At 58.6% G+C, this 25,134-nt stretch overlaps 4 protein-coding genes across 7 annotated transcripts in view; all 4 read right to left on the bottom strand.

The window, feature by feature from the left end:
• Positions 1-10,211, bottom strand: part of HOXB3 (homeobox B3) — a 53,972-nt gene extending 43,761 nt beyond the window's left edge. For both annotated transcript variants that reach the window (XM_059670722.1, XM_059670726.1), the window contains exon 1: positions 9,684-10,211. The gene's annotated coding sequence lies outside the window, so the exon portion shown is untranslated. The remainder of the gene's footprint in view (positions 1-9,683) is intronic.
• HOXB6 (homeobox B6) lies at positions 1,319-7,742 on the bottom strand. The gene is made up of 2 exons (XM_059670728.1): positions 3,224-7,742; positions 1,319-2,226 (listed from the first exon to the last, which is right to left on the bottom strand). Exons 1-2 carry the CDS (start codon positions 3,636-3,638, stop codon positions 1,967-1,969), a joined length of 675 nt encoding a protein of 224 aa, XP_059526711.1. The 5' UTR covers positions 3,639-7,742; the 3' UTR covers positions 1,319-1,966.
• A 2,222-nt stretch (positions 10,212-12,433) lies between the features above and the next one.
• HOXB7 (homeobox B7) lies at positions 12,434-16,197 on the bottom strand. The gene is made up of 2 exons (XM_059670729.1): positions 15,411-16,197; positions 12,434-13,262 (listed from the first exon to the last, which is right to left on the bottom strand). The coding sequence occupies exons 1-2, from the start codon at positions 15,808-15,810 to the stop codon at positions 13,009-13,011; spliced, it is 654 nt and encodes a 217-aa protein (XP_059526712.1). The 5' UTR covers positions 15,811-16,197; the 3' UTR covers positions 12,434-13,008.
• A 1,063-nt stretch (positions 16,198-17,260) lies between these two features.
• On the bottom strand, positions 17,261-23,291 carry HOXB8 (homeobox B8). 3 transcript variants are annotated; one of them, XM_059670719.1, is made up of 3 exons: positions 23,178-23,291; positions 19,218-20,196; positions 17,261-18,386 (listed from the first exon to the last, which is right to left on the bottom strand). In XM_059670719.1, exons 2-3 carry the CDS (start codon positions 19,639-19,641, stop codon positions 18,079-18,081), a joined length of 732 nt encoding a protein of 243 aa, XP_059526702.1. In that variant the 5' UTR covers positions 19,642-20,196; positions 23,178-23,291; the 3' UTR covers positions 17,261-18,078. The 3 variants fall into 3 exon arrangements, with proteins under 3 accessions (XP_059526702.1, XP_059526701.1, XP_059526703.1); XM_059670718.1 differs by lacking the exon at positions 23,178-23,291 and adding an exon at positions 22,387-22,505; XM_059670720.1 differs by lacking the exon at positions 23,178-23,291 and adding an exon at positions 22,387-22,504 and having other exon boundaries at positions 17,261-18,383.
• Between the last annotated feature and the right edge of the window lie 1,843 nt (positions 23,292-25,134).

Genomic DNA, 25,134 nt, shown 5'->3' with positions numbered 1-25,134 from the left:
GGAATACCCACACCCTCACACGCCAGCCCGGCCTGGCCTGCTTCCTACGGGGCTGCAGTGGCCCATCCGCAGCCCTCAGGCCGAGCAGGCAGGGCTGGGCCGAGTGTTGGAAGGAAAAACTTTCGCTTCTCCTGTGTCCCTTAGAACTTGGGAATCCTCCTCTCCACCTCCTTCCCACCCTTAGCCCAGCCTGGGGAATAGCAGAGCCGGACAGGGACCCCGAGGAGGAACCTGGCTGAGGCTAAAGGGCCTAGTTGTCGGGAAAAACGGAGGCGGCGACCGCATCGGGCGACTGGGGTCTGGGTGGAAACGAGGTTTTCAGAGTTCAGGATCAGGCAGGAGCCTTTCGCCTCCGCACCAGATGCCTGCCATGGCCTGTGGAGGCCCCTCGCTAGCGTCTGGGTACTTTCTGAATGTGCCCCGCGGCCGGCCCATGCCTTTCCCGGGAAGGGGTTCCAAGGACCAGCAGCGCCTTGCTGAGCCCGCTGGGCGGCCAGAGACAAGCCGCAGCTGGGCCCCTTCTGCCGATAGGCTATTTTCTTTAAAAATAAAAAAGGGGAGAGAGAGGGAGGAGGAAGAAAGGAAAACAGCGTCCACAGCTTGCCGCCTGGGCGCGGGTGGGGATAAGAGAGAATGGGTCGTTTTGGGTAGATTGGATGAGAGCAGACTAGCCTGCCCCCGAACCTGGCCCCCTACTCTCAGGTTTCCCACGGAGGAGAAAGTCGTGCCCTTCCGCCAGCGCCTGGCCTGCCCCTGGCTTCGCACCCCCTCCTTGTCACTGAACTCCTACTTAAGGCAGGAAAGGCGCCTGGAGCTTTCAGCTGCGGGGGAAGAGATATCGCCCGACCCTGATTTGGTCGGTCTCCGGAGCCACAAGCCAAGAGCCTGAGGTCCAAGGCCAGCAGGGATGGGCCATGTGGACAGGCCAAAGGCCACGGCCTCCGAGGACCAAAAATTGCTGCTCGGGCGCGAGACCCTCCTGGCTCAGTGTCTACAGGAGCTGGGGCTAGGGGGCCTGGGTGGCGTCCCTCCTGCCACGGGCAAACGGGGAATGCTGCAGAATACGAGGGAAACGGCCCTTCTGGGTCCCCCAAGTCTGCACCGAGAGGGGCCGTTCGGAGCCCCAGCACCGGCGAGGCGAGCGGCGCTGGAAGCTCCAGCCTTTATCTCAACTGTAACTTCCGAGTCCTGCCAGGCCCCGGGGGCCCGCGGCGGGCGCTGCAGCCGGTGCGGCCCAGTTTCCGGCCCAGGGGCCGCGGGGTAGCCGCGGGGGTGGGGGCGTGGCCGGCAAGAGCAGAGGTGACCAAGCGGCGAATTTTTATGTCTTTATTATTATTATTATCATCATCATCATTATTAATAATATTAATATTATTACGGAAGTATTTCACGTCCAGAGCTAAGACAAGACTACAAACACAACACATAGAAAATTAATAAAATAGAACTTTGTTTTCTTCTCAGGCTCCTCTTCTTGCTTCTAGGTAGTATGTGCTCCTTCCAGTGGCTTCGGGGAGGGACCGGGCCAGAGGTCTGGGGTCAGGGAGTCTTCGAGGCCCCCGCTGAGGGGGCTGCGAAGCTACCATTGAACCGTGCACGGGGGGACGGGGGCGAAATGAGATGCGACACGGACAAGAGTGTTTTTGCTCTGCTTCCAGGAAACCTCGAGTGAGTCCGGTCCTCAGTTCTCACGGGGCGGGGGGGAGGGAGCCTGGTCAGGCCGAGGCGGGTGCGGCGGGGAGGGAGGGGGCCGAGGGGGGCCGGGTGGGCTCAGGCTGCACCGCCTTCTGGCACCCGCCAGAGCTCTGCGGGCGGGGGCGACGCGGGGAGCCCTGGGCCCCGCCCGTCTCGTGCTGGGGAGCGGGTCCCCAGGCGCCCCCCGCCCCGCAGAGCCTTCTCCAGAGCTCCAAGGCCCTCGGCTGCCCACAGGCCTCTCCCTTCGCGCCCCCGGCCCTTCCCAGCGCCTTCACTCCGCTGGCTTCTCCTCCTCCTCCTCCGCACTGAGCTGAGACGCGCTGAGCAGTTTGCTCTCCTTTTTCCACTTCATGCGCCGGTTCTGGAACCAGATCTTGATCTGCCGCTCGGTCAGGCACAGGGCGTGCGCGATCTCGATGCGCCGCCGCCGCGTCAGGTAGCGGTTGTAGTGGAACTCCTTCTCCAGCTCCAGGGTCTGGTAGCGCGTGTAGGTCTGGCGGCCGCGCCGGCCGCTGGGCCCAAAGGAGGAACCTGTTACGTAGAGAGGAGATGCTGAGGCCTGGGGTCACCAGGGCCAGGGCTCCCTTTCCCACTCCACCCTCACACAGGGGCTCCAGCCCGTCCCGGGGCGCCCTTCCCTCCCCGGGTCCCTGCAGCGCCCCCTCCAGATGCCCTCCGGGCCTCCTGGGCCTGCGCCTCCCTAGCCTTTCCGTGGGGGGAGGGGAGGAGCAGAGCAAAACTCCCACCTGGGCCGCGGGGGAGGGGCTGCAGAAGCGGCGCCCAGGTGTGTCTGTTCCCAGCTGCCTCTTCTCTTTGCAGGCATCTAGCCCCCACCCCCCACCCCCGGTGATAGATTCCAGCCCTTAATCCGCAATGACGTGGATCGATCCACAGTGGGCATTAACGGCTCCTCACTCTCTTGTCCCGCTAATGGACATCAATTTGGGACTTAAGGCCCACAAATAATCCACCCTGAGACCCCGGCGCCTGCCTCTCCCACTCACCCCCTCCGTCTGCTCCCACTCTTTCCCTTCCCCTTCTTCTCCTCCTTCCTCTGACGACCGCCCCTTTCCTGGTGCCTCATCCTTCGCCAGCCCCCCACCCCCAGGGAAACAGTGCGGGACAGACTCCGCTCTCCCCTGCTAGCGTCACACCGCCCCCTTCCCGTGACGCACTCGGGTTTTAGTGCAACAGTCTTGGGGTGGGGGGGCCGACCAGGACTTGGGGCCCCGGGGAAAGCCAAGCCCGTGGCTGCGACCCCTGACCCGCAACCCCGGGTTGGCCTGGCCCCCTGGCTCGGCGGGCCTCACTCGCTTCCCTGGCTCAGAGTGCGACTGGGACTTGGCAAACTTTCTAACTCCTGAGGGTGAGAGGGCAGCGCAGGGGACCCTGGACAGGCGCCCCGTCTCCCCTTCGATCCTAACTGAGATGCCCAGCCGGCACCCAGTGAGAGAAGGGGGGGCTCACTAGCTCTGTCTCCCGGGGTGGGCGCCCGCAGGGATCGCGGCCGCGGCGGCGCCTCACTCACTGTTGCACGAGTTCATCCGCTGCATCCACGGGTAGACGGGCGTGGAGCACTTCTGCTCGTCGGGCTCGCCGAACACGCTCTTGTCCTGCGCGCAGTCGGACTTGCGCGGCTCGGGGTGGAAGGGGGGCGGCTCGTCGGCCCCGGAGAGCGCGCAGGCCGACTCCTTCTCGCGGTAGAAGGCGGGCGCCGGGCCGTAGTCGCAGGGCGCCGCTCGGCCGTAGCCGCCGCCCGCCGGCGGGTAGTAGGAGGAGGCGGCAAAGCCCTTGTCCTGGCCGGGCGCGGGCCCGTAGGGCGCGGGGTAGTGCCGCAGCGGGTCCGCATAGCCGGAGGAGTAGAGCGGGAGCTGGCCCAGGAAGGACTCCTGCCCGCTGGCCAGAGTGACGGGGAAGGTGGAGTTCACGAAATAGGAACTCATTGGGAGGGAGGCGCGCGGCCGCTGCTGCTCCGCCGGGCTTATGATTTGTTGTGTTTTATAGTCCGAGCGCCGCGCCTATTAGTAGTATATCTGAGATTGGGTTTTCGCTGAGGGGGGATGGCGAGGTGCCAGTGAGGGCCAGAAGGAAATACAAGCATCTGATCCGGCGCTGACCAATAGCAGAGGCAGGAATTGTCAAATAGCACCCAGGAGGAGCGCGGCCCGCGCGAGGGACCCGCGCACAAACCTATCAACCTTTTTTTCCCCTCCTTCTTCTCCTTCTCCTTTCTCTCTCTCTCTCTCTCCCCAACAACACTACGCGTTCTGTTCCCTCTACGTAGGATCTGCGAGGGAGACGTCTGTGCGGGAGGAGGGAGCTTTGGTGGAGACCACCGCATCCCCCAGTGATTAAATAAATCTCCCCCTCCCTCCCCACTCAGGATAGGAAAAAGTTAATTGTGTTTTCAGGAAAGTTAACCCCTGCGTGGCTTGAGCCCCATTCCCCCCAAGGGAAGGGTGGGCAGCCATCCCTGAATCTCACATCTCAGCCCAGCCAGGAGAGAACCAAAGGCGGTTTATTTCTAGGAGTTTGTGTTGGTCGAAGGGGAGAAGAGTTCGCTGCTAACTAGCATCCCTTCAGAGAGAGAGAGAGAGGCGAAAAGGAAACCATCCCCTTCCCAGGTTTTGAAGACATCCCTCCTCCCCTTGTTTCTCAGATCCACTCTATCTCTTCCAAGCCTGGGATTCTGATTCCTGCTTCTCCACAGCTCTCGTGGTCTGAGAGGCAGGCCAGAGCCTGCTGCCCAGAGGACCCCGAAGGCCGGTAAATGGGAGGAGGGTCTGAGCCTAACCTTCTCCTGGCTCTGCAGCTGGGTTAGGAGCCTCCTGGGCTGCTATGGCTGCTCCCCAAGACATCACGCCTGGGTCTAGTGTGCACCGCTTGCTCTGGGCACAGGAAGGGGCGATGGGGAGAGGGTCTAGTCCTCTCCACTTAGGGATAAAGAGAGGGGGTGTGAGGGGCGTCCCCCAGCCTGGGTTAGTCTGATCACTTATCCTGCCTGCAACCTTCACCCCCACAAAGACATGAAAATATCCTTGGTGACAGATCCTTAGGAATCAAGGTTGTCTCAGAAAGAGGGTATAGGAGAGAAATTGGTCCTCCTCTAAGTTGGGGTCCTCAAACCCTCCTGATAGTTGAGGCGATTAGAGACCACCAGGAAGAGAGGGGTCCCTCACACCTTTTCCAAGTCTCTCCAGAAGCTGGCCGTTCTTTTTAAAATTAATTCTTTCCCCAGACTTCATTTTGGTTTAGTTGTATAAGGAGGGAAGAGGGTTTGGGTCTCAGCAGGCAGCTTAGAACTATCAGCCCACATCCCCTCTCCAGATGCTCACCACCCTCTGTCTCTCAGCATCTCTACCGTCCCTCCCACCCCCCTCTCATTTTTGCAGCACCCGCTTTGCTGCAGTACAAGCTTGCGTGTGTGAGAGTGCATGTCTCTGGCTCTCGTCTAAAGAAAATGAACATTGACGCCAGGCTGGAAGACAGCCACAGTATGTTTTCAAAATTCTAATATTCACGTAGAGGATGTCAAGGGGGACCACCTTCAGACCTGGAGCTGGGCATGGGCCAGGGTGTGGGGCAAAAGCTGGTGAGGGGTCAGGCTGGCCTCCTTTCTACCTTGCTCTCTGGGCTCCTTTCTGTGGGCCAGCTCTACCCACTAAAGGTGGGACAAGACACTAGGGGAAATGGCAGAGGGATGAGGTTGGTGACTAAGGGTGGGTACTTGTTTGGTTGCAAAATGGCCTACAAGGCTTCCTGAACTCAGGACAACATCTAGGTTGCCCCTTCATGGCCAAGTGGTGATCCCTTCCTGCCCTGACTCTGCAGTCGTTTTATCAAGATTTAAGAAAAACAAACTCAAGCCCTCAAATGCTGGAGCATCATAAATGTTCCAATCTAGCTGTGATTGGGCCCATTCCCACAGAGGCACGTGGAACATTTGGGCGAGGTGAGCAAGTGCCTGTGTGCACCTCCCCCGTCCCTGCCACTGAAGCTGGGCCTTGGGTTCCAGCCCTCGCTGTCCCCTCGCTGGCCACTATGTCCATGGCTTGGGACTGGATGGTGTAGGCTTGCCGGTGGAGTTCGGACAAAGTAAGATTCCCGGGTGAGAGAAGCAGGAAAATAACCTTCTTATCCTTAGAGAGAGTCACAGCCCCAAATTAACCTCACCTCTGCAGGTTGCCTGTCGGGAGATGGAGCCGAAAAGGCAGGGCCTGGGCGCCTGTAGTCCAGCATGAAAGGAAATAGCGCCTCATCGCTCTTATCTAAACCCAGAGGTATTTATGAGCGTTTATTCCTCTGATCCGTTTGTTTGGGAGAAAGAGCAGGCAGGCAGAGCTGGGCCAGAGGCCGCCTGGTTCCTGGAGCCAGATCTCTACGAATCTGTGGTTCAGTCCACTGTCCCATCTGTCTGTCTCCAAGGGGGAATATGTAAATACACAGCAGCGGGCACAGCCGGCTGCCCGTCTGGGGGGGGGGGGGGTCCTCTCCCTGCTTCCATGAGGAAGCATGCGTATGGAGAGGTGGATAGAAATGTGTACCAAGTCTTGAGTACACAACAGGATTGCACAGAAACCTCACTGGCAGGGTTTATAATTGTAGTTTTCTGTGCTTCGAATCTGCAGCCCTGTGGACGCACACACGTTCCAGCTCCCAGGGAAATGCCTCAGTTGTGTTCAGCTCAGGAGGAAAATTCTCCCGTACCAGGGAGGGGTATCCTCCTGTATGTGTGTGGAGGGGAGGGGAGGGGGGATTAGACATTGTCCAGGCTTCCCCTTTCCTCTCAGCTACAAAGCGCCCCCCCACCCCAGCTCTTTGGGTTGTGGACACCTTCCCCCACACCCCACTTGTAACTCTGGCCGGGGTGTGGCAAGTTGAAACATGTCTACCCAATTCTGTGAGTCTCTGGGTTTGGGAAGCATAAATGTTCCCAGAGGAAGCAACGTGATGGCTCCCAACCTTTGCGAGCAGTTTAGATGGAACAGGCCCTTCAAACGGGCCGGGCCGGAGCTCGGCGCCAGGACCTCATTTTCATATGCAAATGAACCACCTTGTCTCTGATCTGGGGGTGGGGCGGGCCGCGGCGCCCAGTTCCCGCTCCCCCCACCCCCAGGTCCACCAGCGCTCTAGGAGCCCCGCAGTGTTTCCACCCTTGGTACCAGCCACCTTCTCCTCCCCACCTGACCTCTGGATTGCCCACAAGAAAAAGCCTGATTGTGGAGGGGAGGGGGGGGCCGATCCCGGCGGGGCGCGCTCCCTCGGGCCTCCCGCACGGGGCCGGGCCTTCCAGCCGCAGGGAAACCGCTCTGGCTGCCCAGGGCGCGGGGGGCGGTAGCCCTGGCGTTTGCCCTCAGCCCCGCCGGGCCCCTCCAGCTCCAGGCCAGACCCTAGTAACACCTCGGCCTGCCCGGCACCGCAGGCAATTTCCTGGAGCCCCCGCCCAGGAGCCGGGGCCACCGCACCTTGAAAGGGACGGCCAGGGCTTCCTCCTGGGGCTTGAAAGCCCGAGCTAATCAGTAACCCGCGAGACAGGGGCCAATATTCAAACGAGGCGGCCGCGGGGCGGACCCCCGCCCTCGCCACCCCTTCTGGGAAGGCGGGTGTGAGGGGTCCGGCAGGAACGAAAATCCCCAGGGTTTGGTTCCTCGGTGATTGAGCTGTACCCCAATTTCCCCCCAAAGCATCTTTGTCGATTATTTCGCTTGAAACGATTGAGAATGAGGGAGGGGGCCCCCACTCACTTGCAGACACCGACCGTTTCCAGAAAATTTGGCTCAATTCCTTCCTCACGGATTCGCCAACCAAGGAGCTGGCAAGACCCACCGCCAACCGAGAGAACACAGACCCGGTTGTCTTTTGACAACCGAGTGGAACTGCCGGGGCCGGCGCCTCCTCTGCGGGCCCCTCCCTTGGCCAAAAAGAAAACCAAATAAACCTTGAACAGCCTTGGCCTCGGATCTCCCGAGAGGCCCGGAGGATCCCCCCTAGCGCCCGCGGTGGTGGATGGGGGGCTCCCCGGTTCAGGGCCCCCCGCCCGCGGAAGGCGGCATCAGTCCCTTTAAATATGCCCTAGAAAACCCCGCTTCCCCGGCCAGCCGCAAGGTTCGGAGCCAGGATGGGGCGGGCGAGGGGGAGGGGACACTAGTTCTCTAGTCCACACTCGGGCGGGGGGAACCGGGGTCCGACGGGAAGCGACAATCCGGGCCCGAAGTCCCCGAATCCCGCCAAACCTCAGCGCCTGGGCTCCAGGCGTCGGGCACGACACCGGCAGCATCGCGGGGCTCGCGGCGCCGAAGCCGCATGTCTCCGAACGGACGGTAGATGGCAGCAAACCGCATAATTTGGATCACGGCAAACTAAGGGATGATTTATACCCCGCCGAGACTACAGGAGAAAAAGACCTTCCGTCCGGGTGGGTTTGGGGGGGTTTTCCCTTTGAGAATAGGCTCCAAGTGCCGTGGGTGGCAGCCGAGACCTTCTCTGGCTATGCGCAGCGCGGGGTGCCCCCCCCAGCCCCCCAATCCCGGCCTGCTGGGAGGGCATCCACCTGGGCCTCCAGGGACCCCTCCCGCGCCACAAGTGGCTGAGTCCCTCTCTGCCAGCTCGGGACCCAGAGGGCCAGTATCCCCGGACACAACCTCCTTAGGCAACCAGGGGCCTGGGGCTCCACACTCGGCCTCTGGTCGGTAGGAAGAGAGAACCATCGCCTAACCGTGCAAACCAAACTGAGCCAATCTCTCCAGAGTCGCTGATCTCCTGGCTTGCAGCTTCCTCAGAAGCCCTCTCGCTCTATTTTAAGTCCACACCCAGAGGCTTGCACCGTCTTCCGCCCCCACCAGCTACTTTCGGAATCTCCGTCTCCGGCCCAAAGCTTCCCTTCACCCCCAGAAGGCCTGGCTGGGGAATGAAATCTGGCGCCCGAGGGACAGGACTAGCTGTCTGAGCTCAGCGCCAGGCAGCTCTCTAGTCCGGACACCATTAGGGCCCCTAACTGCGTTTTCTTATTTTCTTCTTTTTTTTTTTTTTAAATTTACAAGCCTTAAACAACGACACACGGAACAGCTTCTTCACAATCACCAGGTTTAGATCCAGGAAAGTTTGAAATGCTTCAACATCAGTTATGCAAATGGCAATTTTCTCCTCCACCGAAACCCACACCCCCCAAACCAACAAAACACAAGTAATAGCATCAGCGTCGCACAGAAACCAGCACATTGTAACCTACCGCGTTGAACACCACAACGTGGTCTCCCTGCAGAGCCAGGCTCCCTCCTCCGGGAGTGGCCAGAGACCTGGGCATTCTCAGGCAGGCTGGGGGGAGGGGAGTACCTCCATTTAGGTACCTCCACTCACAGCCCTTTAATTTCAGAAATGTCTCCAAAGAGAGAGAATGAGCGTGTTTCTCCGTAAATTGTTCTTTCTGTCTCTCTCTAGCCGCCTCCTTGCCCGCCATGGCCTCTGCGGAGATTCCAGGCCCTCCAGAGACCAGGACGGCCCTCCGCGCCACCGCCCCTCGTGCCAATGCTGCCGGGAAACTGCCGACACCCGAACCGGGCAAGAGAACAGCGTAGGGGCAATTGGGGGGGAGGCCAGAACGAGGGAGGGATGGTGGGAGGAGGGGGTGGAGGCACAAACCCACAGAGGCTGTAGCCACCGGCTTCTTCCAGTGCCCTGACACCCAAACACCACCATCCTCCCTTTGGCAGCCCCCTCGCTTGAGCCTCTCCTCCCGGCTTAAAAAGGCGACTTAGAGCTCGCCTCTGTGGCCCCTTTCGGGTCCTCCTCCCATCTTCCCTGCCTTCGTTCCTCCTCCAGGAAGCAGCCACCCCTCTCTCTACCGCCGAATTTCCTGGGAAGCCTCACCCTGCAGCACCCAGAGGTGGGGTTCAGCCCCATCTTGGACAGGGGAGGGGGGAGACAAACCCAAGCCCCACCTACAAAATCGAGGCAAAAGAATAAGAAGAAAATTGTAGAATCTCTCTTACCTTTGCAGACCTTGAGGTTTCTGTCCTCCGATTGAAAGGGGTGGGGAGGAAGGAGGGGGGGGAAAGAGCGTTCCGTTTCTTCTTCATCTTCCAGATAATATTGTCCCAACCTGAGAGCCGTCGCTTGTCCTTCTCTGACTTGGGAGAGAGGGTGTTTCGTTTTTTCTGATATTTGCATAGAAAATGGAGTAAGTTCTGGCTTTGAAAAACGGTATCAGCCTGCAGTCCGGGGCAGATTGTCCATTTACCCTCCATGGTGACTAAAATCCCAGATCAGCAAGGAAATTAACTTAGGAATTAAAATTATTTTAGGCTCTCTCTTTTGTGTAATCCCCACCCTTCCTTCCCCCCTCTCTCTCTTCTTTCCTCTCCCCCTCTCTCTTCCTCTCTCTCCCTCTCTCTTTTGCTTGATCGAACTGATACTGAAGTATAAAAATATCAAGAGGCTGGAGACCCTCAAGGACGACAGTGCTCCGACCTAGGTGTGGTGTCCAAAAGAATGCTGCATTATAACCACCAGGGAAATGATAAAAAGTTCATGTTCACGATCGCCCGGCCACATGACCGGCGCCGGCCAATCGCTGGATTCAACCACTCATAAACTTCTATCACAAAGTTGTAAATTTTCATAAAACAACAAGGAATTTATTGCATTTCTTCATGGCTGCTCCACCAGCAACCCTTTTCTCAGTCGCCATCTTCTTTTCTTCTCCTTCTCGCTTTTTTTGGGAAATCCCACCCTAAGAAGGGGTGATATTTGGGGTGCAGGCAGTCAGGTCGAGGAGCCACAAGGGTCCAGCTGGGAAGGGGGTTCTTTTTGGAACCTCCCTATTCTCACAGGAGCTCTGCCCCCTCTTCTAGTAAAAACTCACCCCACATACTCCACACGGGGACTGTTCTGAGCCAATTTGGGGGTTAGTCCGGAGCAGCAGCTGGTGTTCTGAGTTGCCAATTGCATCGAGGCAAAATGAAAGCTTCCGTGCCCCCCTCATTCCTAGCTCTATTAATGGCGGGACCCCACCTGTGAGGCTGCAGCATTGTGGGTGTGGGGGCCCTAGATCCCCTGGGCCCTAGTTTTCCCCCAGGGAGGAAAGGTGGCCCTGATGGAGGGCTAGGCAGATGTGCAGCAACCAGATTCTCGCCTCTGCACCCCACGAATTGGAGGAGGCTAAAGCGGGATCCCTGCTTCTCCCACCCAAATGCCCACACGCCCAGGTTCCCAGGGACAACTCCATGTGCTCTCCAGGGGGTTCTGCGGCCATTAATGGGGGGAATTGCAGGTTTAGGGGCCTTTTACTTACAAATCCCAATCAAACAGATTTTAAAACGTGCTTCCCTTCCCATCCTCTTCCTTCAGTCTGCCAGTCTGCCGACTGCTGTTCTTTCCATTGAAATAAAAATCCTGGGTTGATCATCGAATACACACTCCAACCGGGCGCCGCAGGTCCGGCTTCGGAGGTGCCAGCCTCCGGGGCTTTGTCCCTCAATTAGGGAGTCGTCTTTTGGAGCAAAAGCAACCCCAAGAACCACGCCATGCACCTCCTGTTTCTCAGCCCCCCCCCCAACCCTCCGCCGGTATTTTGAATTAAGCTCCTGGCGCCCCAATTCTGGAAACGAAATAACTCCCCCGCCAATGTTTCTCTTTTCTCTCTCTTTCTCTGAGCTCCGGAGGAGACTGCAGGTTGCTGGCGGCGCCAAAAGCGAGCCGAAAGGCGCCGAAGAAGCCGGCGGCGAAGGGGCGGGCGGCGCCCGGGCGCCGGGACGCGGCCACACCAGCCGGTAAATTCGCGCGGCCCAGGCTCTCCTTCTCTCCGCTCGGCCCCCAGCCCCCATTTTTTAAAAGTTTTATCCGGGTCACTGTGTTAATTTAGGACATATACGTGGAAAGACATGGAAGTGAAAATGAATGGAAATAAAATGACCGCATGGATCTTGCAGAAAATATCTGCCGAGCGAGCTGGGCGCGCCTGGCGTTGGAGGCCTCCCCGGATTCCTGCTTCTGGTCTGGCCGCAGCCCCACGCCGCCGGCCAGGAATCCCAGGAATCGGAGGGGAATTGGGTGGTCATTTTCCCTTTCCTTCCGCGCGTCCTTCGCATGGGGCCCAGCACTTTGCAAGTCAGCTGGAGCCCTGGCGGCACTGCCCAGCCCCCGGCCTGGGGGGAAGGCCTGGCGGAGGAAGTTTGTGGAAGTGTGAGGGTTTAGTGAGGTTTGTTTTGTGATTGTGTGCGATTGAGCATGTGGGCTCGGGATGTGTTTACCTGGGGGGCGGGGGGGATGTGAATCTGTGTGTTTATAAGCCAATGTGTGAATGTACGCTGGTATGTATAAACGTGTCTGGCAGCGAGTGTGAATCTGTGTTTACTTGTGAGTGTGTGTGAACATGAGTGCATGTATCTGGGCATGAAGTTGGGATGTGAGGACGCCTGTACGTGTATTTGTGAATATAGAAAGACGAGTGTTTCTCTGTGGCTGTGTATGACAAGATATATCTCTTTATAGGTGGCATCAGCCTATAAATATGGGATGGTTGCATTTGTGTGTAAAAAATGTAAAGGGAACGTGTGTACGATGTTGGAGTTCACTAGCTGGCAGCCCCCAGAGCCGGGGCACCAGGAAAAAGAGCAGACCCCAGCACAGAACAAAATAGGCCAACATCAGCCCGTACAGCGGAGGGGTGCAGGGATGCACGGCTAACCCTGACCCCCTCCCAGCCTCAGGGAGACAGAAAATAGAGCATCCGTTTGTTTTTAAATTGTGTTTTATTTCTCCTTTCTTCAGATACACACAGAATGTAAAGAGAATCACAGGGCAGGCGGGAGCAGGGAGCGTCGGGCAGGGCAGGTGCACAGAGGACAATGGAGCTAGTCGGTGGGTCCTTGGGGCTCCCTAAGGCCCCTTCAGTGCCTCTACTGGGAAGGTGGGCTCATGGGGGCGGGGGAACAACACGTTAGTCCAGACCCACAGACCACAAAAGACAGTGTCAAAGAAGGGAGCTTACAAAACAGCAACATTTTACAAAGACCTCACAGTTAGCGACATAGAAAAAGGGGAGGCAAATTCCAGAAAGCTATAGAACAGGTAGGTGACGTCCTTCCCGTACTGTACAAAACAAACCCGGCGGACTTTTCTATAGGTAGTTTTTGTTTTCAGTGTTAAGAAACCAAAATTTCACCTTCTCTCCTTACACAATTTTTTTTAACTGCTTTCCATTTAAATAGGGTTTCCTCCCCTATTTGATCTGAGTTTCCTGGTTCGGTCCCCAAAGCTGGGCTTCTCCCTCTCTCCCCTCCTCATCTCTCTCTTCCTCCACCCGTTCTCCATCCCTCACTCTTCCTCGTCCTCCTCAGCCTCAGCCCTGTCCTGGTCAGTGGCTCCGGGGCCCGCCGTCTTGTTCTCCTTTTTCCACTTCATGCGGCGGTTCTGGAACCAGATCTTGATCTGTCTTTCCGTGAGGCAGAGCGCGTGCGCGATCTCGATGCGCCGCCGCCGCGTCAGGTAGCGGTTGTAGTGGAACTCCTTCTCCAGCTCCAGGGTCTGGTAGCGCGTGTAGGTCTGGCGGCCTCGCTTGCGGTCGGTCCCTGCGCACAGTGTTTAGAGAAAAATCAGCCCGTGCAGGGGGAAAAAGCCAGGAGCCTGCCCGTCTCCCTCTTAGACCTTGTGTGTGGTTTGGAGGTTTGGAGTCAGTGGTTGGAAGAGCCCATTTTCCCATTAAACCAAATTTTCACTTTCCATACCCCAGCCCATGCCCACCCTCTTCCTCCGTGTGCAGACATGTCTACAGGCCTTCGCAGGCAAACATTCCCATTTTCCAGCTAAGAAATCTTCCAGGCCTGGGCTTCTGAACCCAACGTCTAAACTGCTGCCTGTTAAAGGCCCAGGGCCGAAGGGGTGTATGTGGGACAAAGGGGCCTTAATCTTTCCATCACCCTCAGGACTAGGGGCCTCAAGCCTTGGATGCTGCTCTGATGGTCTTTGGGGTAGGGGGCAATGGGAACCATGTGAGTGACCCCAATATAAAGCACTAGGCCCGGCCTGAGTGCTTTTCCCCAAAAGAAAAGGAGACAAAGGACCCTCATATGTCCAGTCCTTCCCCTCCTTCCCTCCCCCCCCCCTCTTGTGGAATGAGGAGTTGGTGAGAATTCACAGATTTCCTTGGGGCATGGAGTTGGTCTGAGAGCAGCTGCCCTCTGATGACTCTTTTCCAGTGAGTGGCAGAGGTCTTACAGCGACAGGCCGTCCTGCCTGCCCACCTGCCGGACAACCTAGCTCTCCAAAGCAATCTTTCAGCCTCCAGGAAAGCACAGGGGAGAGTGCAGACCGCAGCCTGGGTTGGGGGTAGAACATAAAGCATTTGGATGATGGGGGCTGAGGGGCAGAGGAGAGCTTCGCCGGTTAGGCCCCAAACCCTGCGGAGGCTTGGGGGAGGTTGAACTGGGGGAGGTGCTGGTGCCAGCCCGCCAGGGAAGAAGCTGGTGGGAGGAGAGGCTGGGGGCCCTAATTTCAAGTCAGATAAAAGCCAAGCTGAAATGTTTACGAGCAGAAAAATTGGGACTTTGATAAATCAACTGGAAAGGCAGTTGAATTATGGAGCAGGTAATGGGGACCGTGACCACCAATACTGATGGGGTCGGAGCTGGTCTTCTCCTGGCCCTCAGCCCTGGCTGGATTGGGAGCCTCTGACCACAAGTCTTGGGCCTCCCGGACCTTGGGGTTGACCGCTGAGTCCCGGGCAGCATTAGGAAGAATGCCTGGGAAAGGCTTGTCAGGAAACTCCATGGAGCACCTGGTCTCTTGGGGCTCCTACAGCAGCTGGCTTAGTGGCCTGTACTTTCGAGCTCTTGGTTTGGCTCTATACAGTCCTAGTGCCTCCCCCAAGAGGACAGCACCCTTCTGGAATAATACCTGCAAACTTGTCGGCCAGTTCTCCAGGGGGCCTGGGGGGCCCTAGAAGGGCACCTGAGTAAGCCCGTTGTACTCAGCATGAGGCCACTGCCCCTTTCTCTCCTTCTCCTGCCTCCCCCTTCCCAAGTTCACTGGGGGGTCAGGAGCCTCATCTCTCTTAGGCTCAGCCTGCCCCCTCTCTCCACCTGCCTCTCTGGCTCTGTGTCCCAGGCTGGATCCTAATCTCTCATACCCCTTCCTCTCGCCAGGCCTCCAGAGCCCACCTCTAATTGTCCAGAAGGGAATAATGCGGGAGCAGGGTTGGCTGGGAAGGAAGGGGGAGGGGAGAATTGCTCATCGCTGCAGCCCCCTCCCCTAGACCTTATCCAAGCCGAGTCTGGGGGACACACCCAGAGCTGAGATCCCCAGCGGGGGTAAGGGGGCGGGGAGGGGGGGGGAGAACCCTAATGGCTATTCTCTGCAAACCCTAGCCTTCCTCCGCAAGACAAACGGCCTCTTCCCCGGCCTTTGCGGGCGCGGCTGATAAATATTTAAAGCTAAAAGGCTGCGAGGAAGGGTGGGGGGCGAGCTGGGGGATCCGAGCGCTGGGCCGTTGGCGGAGAGAGCGCCGCCGGGAAGCAGAGCGAGCCTGAGAGCGCCCAGCAAACCTGGGGTGGAGGCAGCGCGCCGGGTCGCGGCCCAGGGGGGTGCCGCGTCCCCAGGGCCCACCTCCTGCCGGGGGAGCACCGTGGACGCGGAAAGGGGCACTTGGCCGGGCAGGGGGCGCCCTCCGGGGAAGGCGCCCGGGCCCCTGCGGCTCGGGACGGCTCGGTGCGTGGCGTTACCTGAGCTGCGCATCCAGGGGTAGATCCGGAAGTTACTCTCGGCCGCCAAGTCCGCGTCCCTCGGCTCCTTGGCGCCCGCCGCCTTGGCGGGGTCCCCGGGACACACCCCGGAGAGGCTCTGCTCAAAGGGCGCGCAGTGCATGTTGAAGGAGCCCGGCTCGAGCCCGTAGCCTGCCGCGTAGACGCCGGCGGCACCCTGGCCCGCCATGCCCCCCCCGCCGGGGTACAAGCCCGGCACCGAGGCGGCAAAGGAGGCGCCCGACCCCGCTCCATAGCCCGGGCGCGGGGGGTTGGAAGCAAACGCGCAAGAAGTTTGTTCGGGGAAGGCTCCGGTGGCGAAAACCGAACTTGCGGCTGGATATTTAGAAAATAAAGCGTTCGCATAATACAATGAACTCATAATTTGGCCGGATGATTTGTAGGCAGGGACGTTTTAGTGTCGGTTTTACGAGATTCCTTGATATATTACAGAATTAGAGTCCAGATTTACACCAAAAAGGACCCCCTTTTTCCTCCCCGGGCCACGTGACCCCGCCCACGTGACGTCCCCTCCGCCAATGGCCGGGCCGCCTCCCCACGGCTCCGGTAATGTGGAAAAAATTGTGTGGCGTTGGATTTATAAAATATGATCAATAATGCATGGGGGAGGCAAGCTCTGTGGGTTGGGGCTGGGGGCTCCAGGGCCGCTGTCGACCCCCGTGGGCCGGAGGCCGCTGGCCGGCGAGACGTGGGGAGAAAGGCGTGGAGAGGCCGGGAAATAAATAAGCTGGGAGCCACCCGTGTTGGCGCCCCCCCACCCCCACCCTTCCTTCCCAGGCCGCCACCAGCGAGAAACAAATGCAGGGATTGCACGCCACGGCGGGTGGGTGTGGGCCAGTCAGGTCTTTATTAATCCGGCCCAGGTCGGCCTGGCTGGGCCTTTGGGGGGCTCAGCCCGGTCCTGAGTGAGGAGCGCGGGGGGCCTGGCGTAGGCTCTCTGGGCGCCCGGGCACAGGGCAGGGAAGGAGCCAGGCTTCGTGGGTGTTCCTTGAGGCGCCGGATCCAGCCCACGGGTGTTGGATGCTGCGTTTTCTGGTGGCTTAAAAAAAAAGGTTTGAAAATTTAAAAATGTTTTTTTTTTAAAGGAAGGGGCGTGGGGTGGGTGGGAAGAGAAAGGAAGGGAGCAGGGCGGCCCGGTGCACTGCTCTTCTGGTTCCGGGAGGCGGATGCCTCCTTCGAGCGGCTGCCCGGCTGCCGGGGAAGCGGAGGGAGCGAAGGAAGGAAGGCGGCGAGCCAAGACTTCGGAGCTGGGCCTCGGTGGCCACGTCCCAGAGGGAGAGGCAGGCACGAGCCTCTCGCCTCTCCTCCCGTTGCCCCCATCAGACTCCAGGAAAAATAAAAATATATAAGCTTGTTCAGTAGCCCTGCACTCCACCTCCGCCCCCTCCCCTGCACACACACACACACACACACACACACACACGCACACACACGCAGAGGGCACCCAGAAACAAAGGAGAGAAGGTGGTGAGGAGACAGCCACCAGCCCCGGCGCATCTCTCCTGCGCGGCCAGGGCTGGGGTCTCCAGGGCCACGAAGTCTCGGAACGCAAAGGGTGGGGGTTTCTCTGGGCTCCCCTCCCTCGTTCCTCTCTCCTCCAATCACGCAGCAGCCGCCTCCCTCACCCCCTGCGCCCCTGGGTCGAGGGACTCGCACCACCTGCCTCCAGCCCCCGCCCCCTCCTCCGCGCGTCCAGGCCTGGCGGGCGCTGGAGCCCGGTGGCCAGCTCCCCCCCCCAACTCCCTCCCCCCCCCCCAGCTCTGCAAGGCGCCTGGAGCAAATGAGCAGCGAGGCCCGGCCAGTCTCGGGTTCTTGCTTGTAAACTTTATTGTAACTCTTCCGCCCTTTTCAGGCGCAGACAACAGAACAAAGTATAGAGGAACAACAAAATATATAATTAGCCCTCCCTCCCTCCCCAATAAAGCAATTCACGGATACAGGATACATTCTCTTCACAGTAAACCTAAGAACACTTTTAACAATTGCCCACAGCGCGCATGCTAACTAAAGTAACCTCTTTTGAGAAACACTTAAGACGAAATTGTCAAATCAAAGAAGGGGGTGGGAGGAAAGAGAGAAGCAAGAGAGAAAGCCAGCGAGCTAGGTAGGGCAGCGGGGACGGAGGGGGTGGGAGGAGGAAATGAGGAAAGGGGGGGGGTCAAAGAGAGAGAGAGAAAGAGAGAAAGAGAGGGAGGGGAGACAGAAAGAATTACGGCGTGAATAGGCAGTTTCATGTTGTTGGGAGAACTTAGCAGAAATCGGTACCTCGGTCATTACAGGGAAAGGGGGCCATTGCACAAGGAGGCTTTTTACACGGGACGGGGGCGTGGGGAGGGGGCTCGGCCGAGCAGCAACCGCTCCCCCTCGCTGGGCGAGGGAGTCCTTGCTCACAATCCCTGTCTTCCCCGGCCCCCATGGAAGGGAAGGGCACCCACGGTAGCTCACACACAGAAGCTATTACGAGATACTACCACTAGCGGGGACTGGCGCGGCGGGGACGCTGCGGCGGGAGGCCAGGCTCCGGGCGCCGCTCGCGGGGCCGGAGCTCTCGGGCGGGCGGGCGGGCGGGCGGCGGCGGCGGCGCGGGCGGGCGGAGGGCGGCCGCGGCCCTGGCAGTCCCAGCTGGAGGCTACTTCTTGTCGGCCTTCTGCGCGTCGCCCTCCTCCGCCGCCTCCGGGGCCCGCTCCAGCTTCTGCTTCTCCAGCTCCTCCTGCTCACATTTGCTGCTGGGGAACTTGTCTTTGTTGTTTTCCTTTTTCCACTTCATCCTCCGGTTCTGGAACCAGATTTTGACCTGTCTCTCTGTCAGTCCCAGCGCGTGCGACACCTCGATCCGCCGCTTGCGAGTCAGATAGGGATTAAATAGGAACTCCTTCTCCAGCTCCAGGGTCTGGTAGCGGCTGTAGGTCTGTCGGCCTCGCCTGCGTCCGGCGGCTGCTGGGAAGGGGGGAAAGGGCGAGACGGAGGGAAGGGGAGGGTGGGGGAGGGGACGGAGACGGGGAAGGTTGGAAGATTCGTGAACCAGCCTTGGAGACCAGCATAATAAGTAAGGGCAGGGGACCTGCTACCCCGCGCGGGGGAGGGGGCGCTAGGAGGCCGCGGTCAGCTGGAGGTGGGGGCGTGGGGGGTGAGGGGCATCAGACACCACAGAATTTAAGGCAGCCAGAAAGGGGGAGCCGCCTCCCCTGGTAACAAGCAGCAGAGAGTGAGGTGGGGGTGGTTCAAATCTATTAAAAGTGCCATAAACTTTAGAAGGAAGGATGTGAAGGAGGGGGGGGGGGGAGAGATAAGAGTAAAAATGCCAGGATGGGGACGAATGGACCCACCTTGAAAAGCCCCCAGAGCCTTTGCCCCAGAAGAAAAGTTTCTTCAGGGCAATTAAACTATAAAGCAATTGAGAAGTGCAAAAGTTGAGCGCCCCCACTCCCACCACCCTCTCCCCACTCCCCCCCCATAAAACAGTAAAAGGGGGGAAAGCAGGGGGAGAAGAAGAGAAGTCAGGCGGGGTGAGGGGTTTATGGATTCAGGAAATGTCTCTTAGCGACCCTCCTTCAAGGGAAACAACAAAAAAAAAAGGAACAGAAAAAGACAGAGAGAGAGAACGAGGAAGAGAGGAAGGAAGGAAGGAGAGAAATGGGAGACCATCTGAACGAGCAGGCACGGCTCCCCGGAGCCGGAGGGGACGCCCCGGCCTGCCCGGCCCCCCGGCCCGGCCTCGGGCCCTCAGGGCTCGCGCTCCCCCCCTCGCCGGCCCGGCCTCGAGCTCACCTTGCGGGCGCATCCAGGGGAAGAGCTGGGTGGGCGACGGGCTCTGCTCCGAGCCCTCGGCCTCCTCGCCCAGGCCGCTGGCGGCCGCGAGCTTGCAGTCCGCGTACTGCACCAGGTCGGGGTCCTGCGCGCCGAACAGGCTCTGGCGCTGCAGCGGGTCGTAGCCGTAGAAGTTGCCGGGGTCCCCGTGGCACGCCACGGCGCACGGGTTCTGCTGGTAGGGCGCGGTGGACAGCGACGACGGCCCGTGGTAGAACTCCTGGATCTGCGACGGGTGCTGGAAGCTGCCGCCGCCGCTGGGGCCGTACACCACGGTGGGCCGGCCGCCCAGGTCCTGGGCGAAGCCGCAGTCATAGTAATTGGGGCGCAGGGACTCCCCCGTTTTGTATTTGGAGAACAGTGAGTTGACGAAATAAGAGCTCATTTTATTGAATTTTGAGGCGGCGGCGGCGGCGGCGGCGGCTGTAGTTGGGGGCTGGTGGGGAGGGGGTGGGGAGGGGGAGAGGGAGGGAGAGAGAGAAAAAAAACGCGGATTCGCCGGCTCCCAGCCACCCTCGCCAGGAGAGGAGAGGGGAAGGGAGGAGGGGGAAAAAGAAAAGAAAGAAAAAAGGCGAAGGGGAGCTCGGAGCCGCCGCACTTTTTGCGATTTCCAGGAATCGAGAAGGACCGCGGAGCCTCCAAAAGTCTACGCTCGCATGGCAGCCGGCTCGCGCGCCCTCCCCCCACCCCCCACCCCCCACACAAAAATCTACCGCCACTTCCAGAGGTCCTCGCTTTACATTTCGAAGAAAGGATGCCAGTTCATAAACAGTTTTCGGTGATTTACTTCCCTGCAAATGAGTTGTTTCATATTTTGCACTGTCTTTTCATGATCATTTGCATCCATTAGAGACCCCGCATCCTATTGGCTTCTCCGTACTCCTCCCGGACAGAACGCAGAACGAGGGTGAGAGCGCGAGAGAGCGAGCGAGCGAGAGAGCTAGAGCGAGCGAGCGCCAGGGAGTGAGGAGAGCGCGAGGGGGGGGGGGAGGAGGGGAAGAAAAAAAAAACACCCAGAGAGAAGGGGGGGGTAGAGAGAGGGGGAGAGGGAGAAGGGGGGAGAGAGAATGAATACGGATTAAATCTGTTTGACTACCTACATTAATGAGATATCTCTTCCCTCACAACAAATCAAATACCTTCGCAGACCACCCCCAAAGACTGATGTGGGGGAGTCACGAGGAAAAAAAAAAAACCCACAACCACGCGCACACACAGAGACCCAGCGCCAGACGCAGGCAACGCTGTTAATTTCGTGATTTTTAACGAGGCAGTTGAAGTCTTTTTAAATGTCAGGGTCGCTTCGGAAAAATGTAAAAGAACACGGCTTAATTGCGCTGAGTTTTAAAAGGTCCGATAAATGTAATTGGTATTTTAATACAAGTTATCAAATCATACAGCTTCCCCTCCTAAACATATTTTCCAACAAACGAGGTAGTCATATTTAAAGCTTTAATGATCAATTTCCTTATTATTGATAAAGGTTTAACTGTCGTGTGAAGGGAATTGGCTGGGTAGCCAGCCCCCCCAGAAAAAAACGCCTGTAAACTCTTTAACAAACTATAAAACGCAATAAAGCCGGAGTCTGTTGTTGTTTATGCCGCAGCGCATAAAAGCTGTTAGCATTTTACGAGTTCTTTCCTCTACAGCTATAAAACTGCAGCTTCGATCGCCCCCGCTGCACGGCTGCCGCTCGGTGGGGGTGGCAAAGCCAAAATGAAAACGATTATGGGTTGGGGGTGTTTTTTTTTCAGTGCAAACGGTGGCTTTTCCGTGAGTTTTTGCCTCCTTCAGCTGTGCAGAGCACCTGTCCCCACCCCCTCTCTGGAGCCCCCAGACCACCACCCCCTCTGCCACCCCCAGACCACTCACCAGCATTTCCCTATTCAATAAACAAGCCGGGCTTTTCTTTGGAGAAGGGGTCTGGGCGGGTGTGAGGAGGGCCCGGGACAGGGAGAAGAAACTTCCTGGTTAATAGGCACCAAGCAAAGTTCCGCCTAAAACGGAGGATTCCGCAGTTTTTTCACAGCCTGGTGGGGGGGGGGGGTCTGGGATGGGGATGAGGTCTCTGGTAGAAGGCGCTTGGGCCCAGTCAGGGCTTTGGGGGGCCAAGCTCGTGTGATGGGAGAGGATCCCGATGCCACCAGCAGGATGGCACCCACTTGGGTTGTCGCACTCCTGCACGCGGGCCTGGGGGCCCAGGAACCAAGCCCAGTGGCCTCCCGACTTTCCCAGCATGCTTGGGGAGAGGGCACCCCAAGCCTATCAGCACATCACAGGGAGCAAAGGGCACTGGAGCCACCGCTGGGCACCAGGCCCTGGCACCAGGCCTTGATGCCACTGCCCTGCGCCCTCCTCAGCCCTGGGCCTTGGCCGTGAGGGGAGGGTGTGTATGAAGGGGGCACCTTTTAGCTTTCAGCATCCTGTGAGCCACTGTCACTGCCTAAACTGACCTTGGAGTAGAGGGGATTTAGACGCGGCAAGGCCACTGAGTCCCCGTTTTCTCTCCTCCCCTCCTTGGGGAGCCTTTCGTTGGGCTTGGCTTTCCTTCCAACCTGAGGACCTGAGGCCTGAAATACGGACTGCAGATCCGAGCTGACTTGGTGCCATACCCTTAAGCGGGTGGCCTTTCCTGGCTGCCAGGCCTGGTGGCGGCGGCTTAGGCTTCAGAAGGCCCTGGTCTGAGGGTCTGAGCCAATGGGCTCCTGGAGGGGCTCCCTGGCCAAGGGAAGGGAAGAAAGAAGGAAGGAAGGGGGAGAGAGGAGAGACATTTTCTAGCAAGAAAAGTGGAGGTTTTACAAATACATTCCATTCATTGTTTATTTAGGAGCGTGGTTGGCTGTGTATTCCGGGGATCCGAGTCACCCCAACCTTTGTAAAAATCAAACCAGCGCCTTCCTAAGGGGAAGTGACCATGGGGGGCCACTGGCCCTTCACAGGTGAATCTGGAGAATGGGAGAGGGGCTACCAGGGAGCGAGACAGGAGAAAGGGAAGGGAAAGTGTTGAATCTTCAAACGCCAGACGAAGAGGGGCGGTGAGGCAGTGGAAGCGAGAGAGAGTTAAGTTGTTGCCGAAGCAACATTTTTATCAAATGCGGGGGGATTTTATGGTCACGATTTGAGGACTCACCGGTGAGGTAGCAATTCAATGACTTGTTCTAAATCATCCCTACACCGTGCCAGAAATTCCTGATGGAAGGAAAATGTTTCTGTTATAAGAAGGAAAAAAACGCAACAAGAAAGAGCGAGGAGATAATTTATAAACACCCAACGGAGCGCAGATTTATTAGAGAAACTCAAGTTGAGGAAGTCCGCTCGCCTCTTCGCACGCGCTCCTGGGGGAGGAGGGGGCTGGTTCTAAGGGGGGAGGGGGGCTAGTTCTCGCGCAGGTTGGTCCCAGTGAGGGGCGCGGGTCGGGCTGGGTCCGGAGGAAACAGGAGATTTGGAATCGGAGAGTCTAAGGGCAGACAGTGCTCGGGTCTCAGGGTGAGCAGCACCCGGAGCCCAGGCCTCCAGCTGCTAAATCGCGAAAGGACCCGCGCCCCCACGTTTGCGCCCCGAGCCCGAGCCCGAGCTCGCACCTGGGGACCGCGGACCCCGGGGGAAAGCGAGCAGCGGCTCCCTGCCGCTCCCTGCCGCCCCGCGCCGCCCCACGCGCTTCTGGAAAACGCGCGTGTTTTCCGGGCGAAACAAGGCAGCCTCCCGCACCTCGCCGTTCTGGGGAACCCCTGCCCCGCTCCCGGGTTAGCCCGGCGCCCAGCCCAGACCCCGACACTTACAAAGGCTCTTGGAGCCTCAGTCCATGCGGAGCCCACCTCGCCGGCTATGGGCACCTCCAATCCCACCAGAGCCACGAATCCATTTACCCCCCAAAAAAACTGTCCCCCCATCCCCTACCCCCCACCTCCCGGGCTAGCTCACCCAAGTCCCTCTCCTGCGGATCTGGCGGCAGATTTCCCGCAGCTTCCTCTCCATCTGACCTTCTGCCGGCTCCCCCCTCTCACCTGACTTGCTCACCCGCATCCGCAGACATTCCTGTTGCTCCCCTCCCCGGAAAACGCCTTTTCCCGAACCAATTCTCCTCTTTTATTTAGACCCATTATTCCTATTATTATTATTATTATTACTATTCCCCGTTCTATTTGCGTTTGTTGCCCCCACAGAACACAGAAACTGGGGGTATGAGAAGCGCTGAGCCCTGGGGGAAATGCGTAAAATTGACTATTGGGGGGGGGGGCAACATCAATACATCTGAAATCTATAAAATGGGGGAAACGGCCATAATGAACCCTATATTTTTATTACGCACAAATTATTCATGACTTTTCGCAGCACTCAGTTCGTAGATTCAGGGCCCACCAAAGGTGCGAAGTGCAGCCACCAGCGCCCGCAGCCGCCGCACCGGGGATTTTCGCATGGAGCAAGGCTGCCATCTAGCGGCCGCCTTGAGAAAAGGCGCCGTCGCCGCCGGCTCGGCCGGTTTCTCCGAGAGCCAGCCACCCAGGCGAGAAGCGAGGAGAAACTTTCGTTCTGGTCAGAAAAGGGGGAGGGAAAGGGCACCGGAAATCAGGAAAGGGTTCATCGAATTGTGCAGATAAGCTGAAAACAAACAAACCGAAAAACAGGGTGAGGGGGTGGGGAAGAAAAAAATAAAAGCCACGGCTGACACCAGCCCCCGATTCCAAGACCCGAAATTCTGGTGGAGACCGCCGAGCAGTGAGCCGTTTATAGCCCGTAAAAGGGGGAGTCGAGCACTTTTCAAACCCAACACATTGTTTCAAATTCTGAGAAGAAACAATTGAGCTTTTTGTGGGGGGAGAGGAGGCCTGAGAGGGTGGAATGGGACTGTAAAAGGATCAAGAGGCTGCCCGCGCCCAGACGTCTGGCCCCGCCGGACGTGTGTGTGTGTGTGTGTGTGTGTGTGTGTGTGTGTGTGTGTGTACGCGCAGGGGGGGGCTTCTTTATGACGTCCGATTCTGGGGGGGTGGGGGGGAGGCAGAGAAGAACAAAGACAAGAGTTCCAATTGCGTTCTCTAAAGCACTGGTGACAACAAAGTGTTTTTCTCTCTCCCTTCCCTCTTCTCTCTTTGCCCCTTGGGGCACCGGAAACCTCAAACCCGGTACTGGGAGGGGAAGGTGGGGGCTTGGGAGCTGGTCCCCCCATGTCCCCCCACCCATCCCCCCACCCCCGCCAGGCCCGGAGCCCAGGCCCAGCTGCGGCTCTCTCAGCTCCGGAAAGTTTCCCCTCACTGTTTGCTTTGCTGCTGCTTAGTTTCTTAACCTTCAGAAATTTATACGCTATAAACTTTTATAGCGGTCATATTCTTTTATGGCTGCGCGCACGGCATTGAATTCCTCTCCCGGCTTCTCTGTCTGGCACTCTGCGCGCTCTTCCTCTCCGAATCTCTCGCTTTCTTTTATGGCAACAGCTTTCCCCATCTCCGGCTTCCCGGCCTCCGCATCCTCGCCTTTGTTTGTCTGTAAAGAAGCCACCACCGCGGAGAAGGCAGACCCCGCTGGCGGCTGCTCCCAGCGCGCTCGCCCCCCGCCCCGCAGGCTCCTCTCGCTTCTTGCGTTTCCTCTGGGCGGCACCGGCCTGCTCGGCTCGCTCTCAGCGGCGCCGGGGAGACCAGCAGGAGGAGGGAGCCGGGTCTACACAGGCTCTAAAGCCAGATTCCTTGTATAACCCGAATGGAACCCTTGGCGGAGGCGGGCGCCAGGCCCTCCCACCGTGGCCAGGAGCCCCGTTTTCTCCTGCCGGCGGCTAGCTTTCCGATTCGCGCACCCCTTTGTTCGCAGGAGAGGGGTAGGCCTGGCCTTCTCACTCCCCGATCCTTTCACTCGGGTTAGGCTTTGTCCGCACCTCCACCCGAGCCCT

Source organism: Myotis daubentonii, chromosome 16, assembly GCF_963259705.1.
Source record: "Myotis daubentonii chromosome 16, mMyoDau2.1, whole genome shotgun sequence".
NCBI lineage: Eukaryota > Metazoa > Chordata > Mammalia > Chiroptera > Vespertilionidae > Myotis > Myotis daubentonii.
This window is presented reverse-complemented; position numbering and strand designations above follow the sequence as displayed.

Excerpts from the sequence above, each read along its gene's own strand:
- HOXB6 (XM_059670728.1), bottom strand. The coding sequence starts at position 3,638 with ATGAGTTCCTATTTCGTGAACTCCACCTTCCCCGTCACTCTGGCCAGC. Across the intron at positions 2,227-3,223 it reads GCGGATGAACTCGTGCAACA|GTTCCTCCTTTGGGCCCAGC; the intron begins GTGAGTGAGGCG and ends TCTACGTAACAG.
- HOXB7 (XM_059670729.1), bottom strand. The coding sequence starts at position 15,810 with ATGAGTTCATTGTATTATGCGAACGCTTTATTTTCTAAATATCCAGCC. Across the intron at positions 13,263-15,410 it reads CCCCTGGATGCGCAGCTCAG|GGACCGACCGCAAGCGAGGC; the intron begins GTAACGCCACGC and ends CACTGTGCGCAG.
- HOXB8 (XM_059670719.1), bottom strand. The coding sequence starts at position 19,641 with ATGAGCTCTTATTTCGTCAACTCACTGTTCTCCAAATACAAAACGGGG. Across the intron at positions 18,387-19,217 it reads CCCCTGGATGCGCCCGCAAG|CAGCCGCCGGACGCAGGCGA; the intron begins GTGAGCTCGAGG and ends CCCCCTTCCCAG.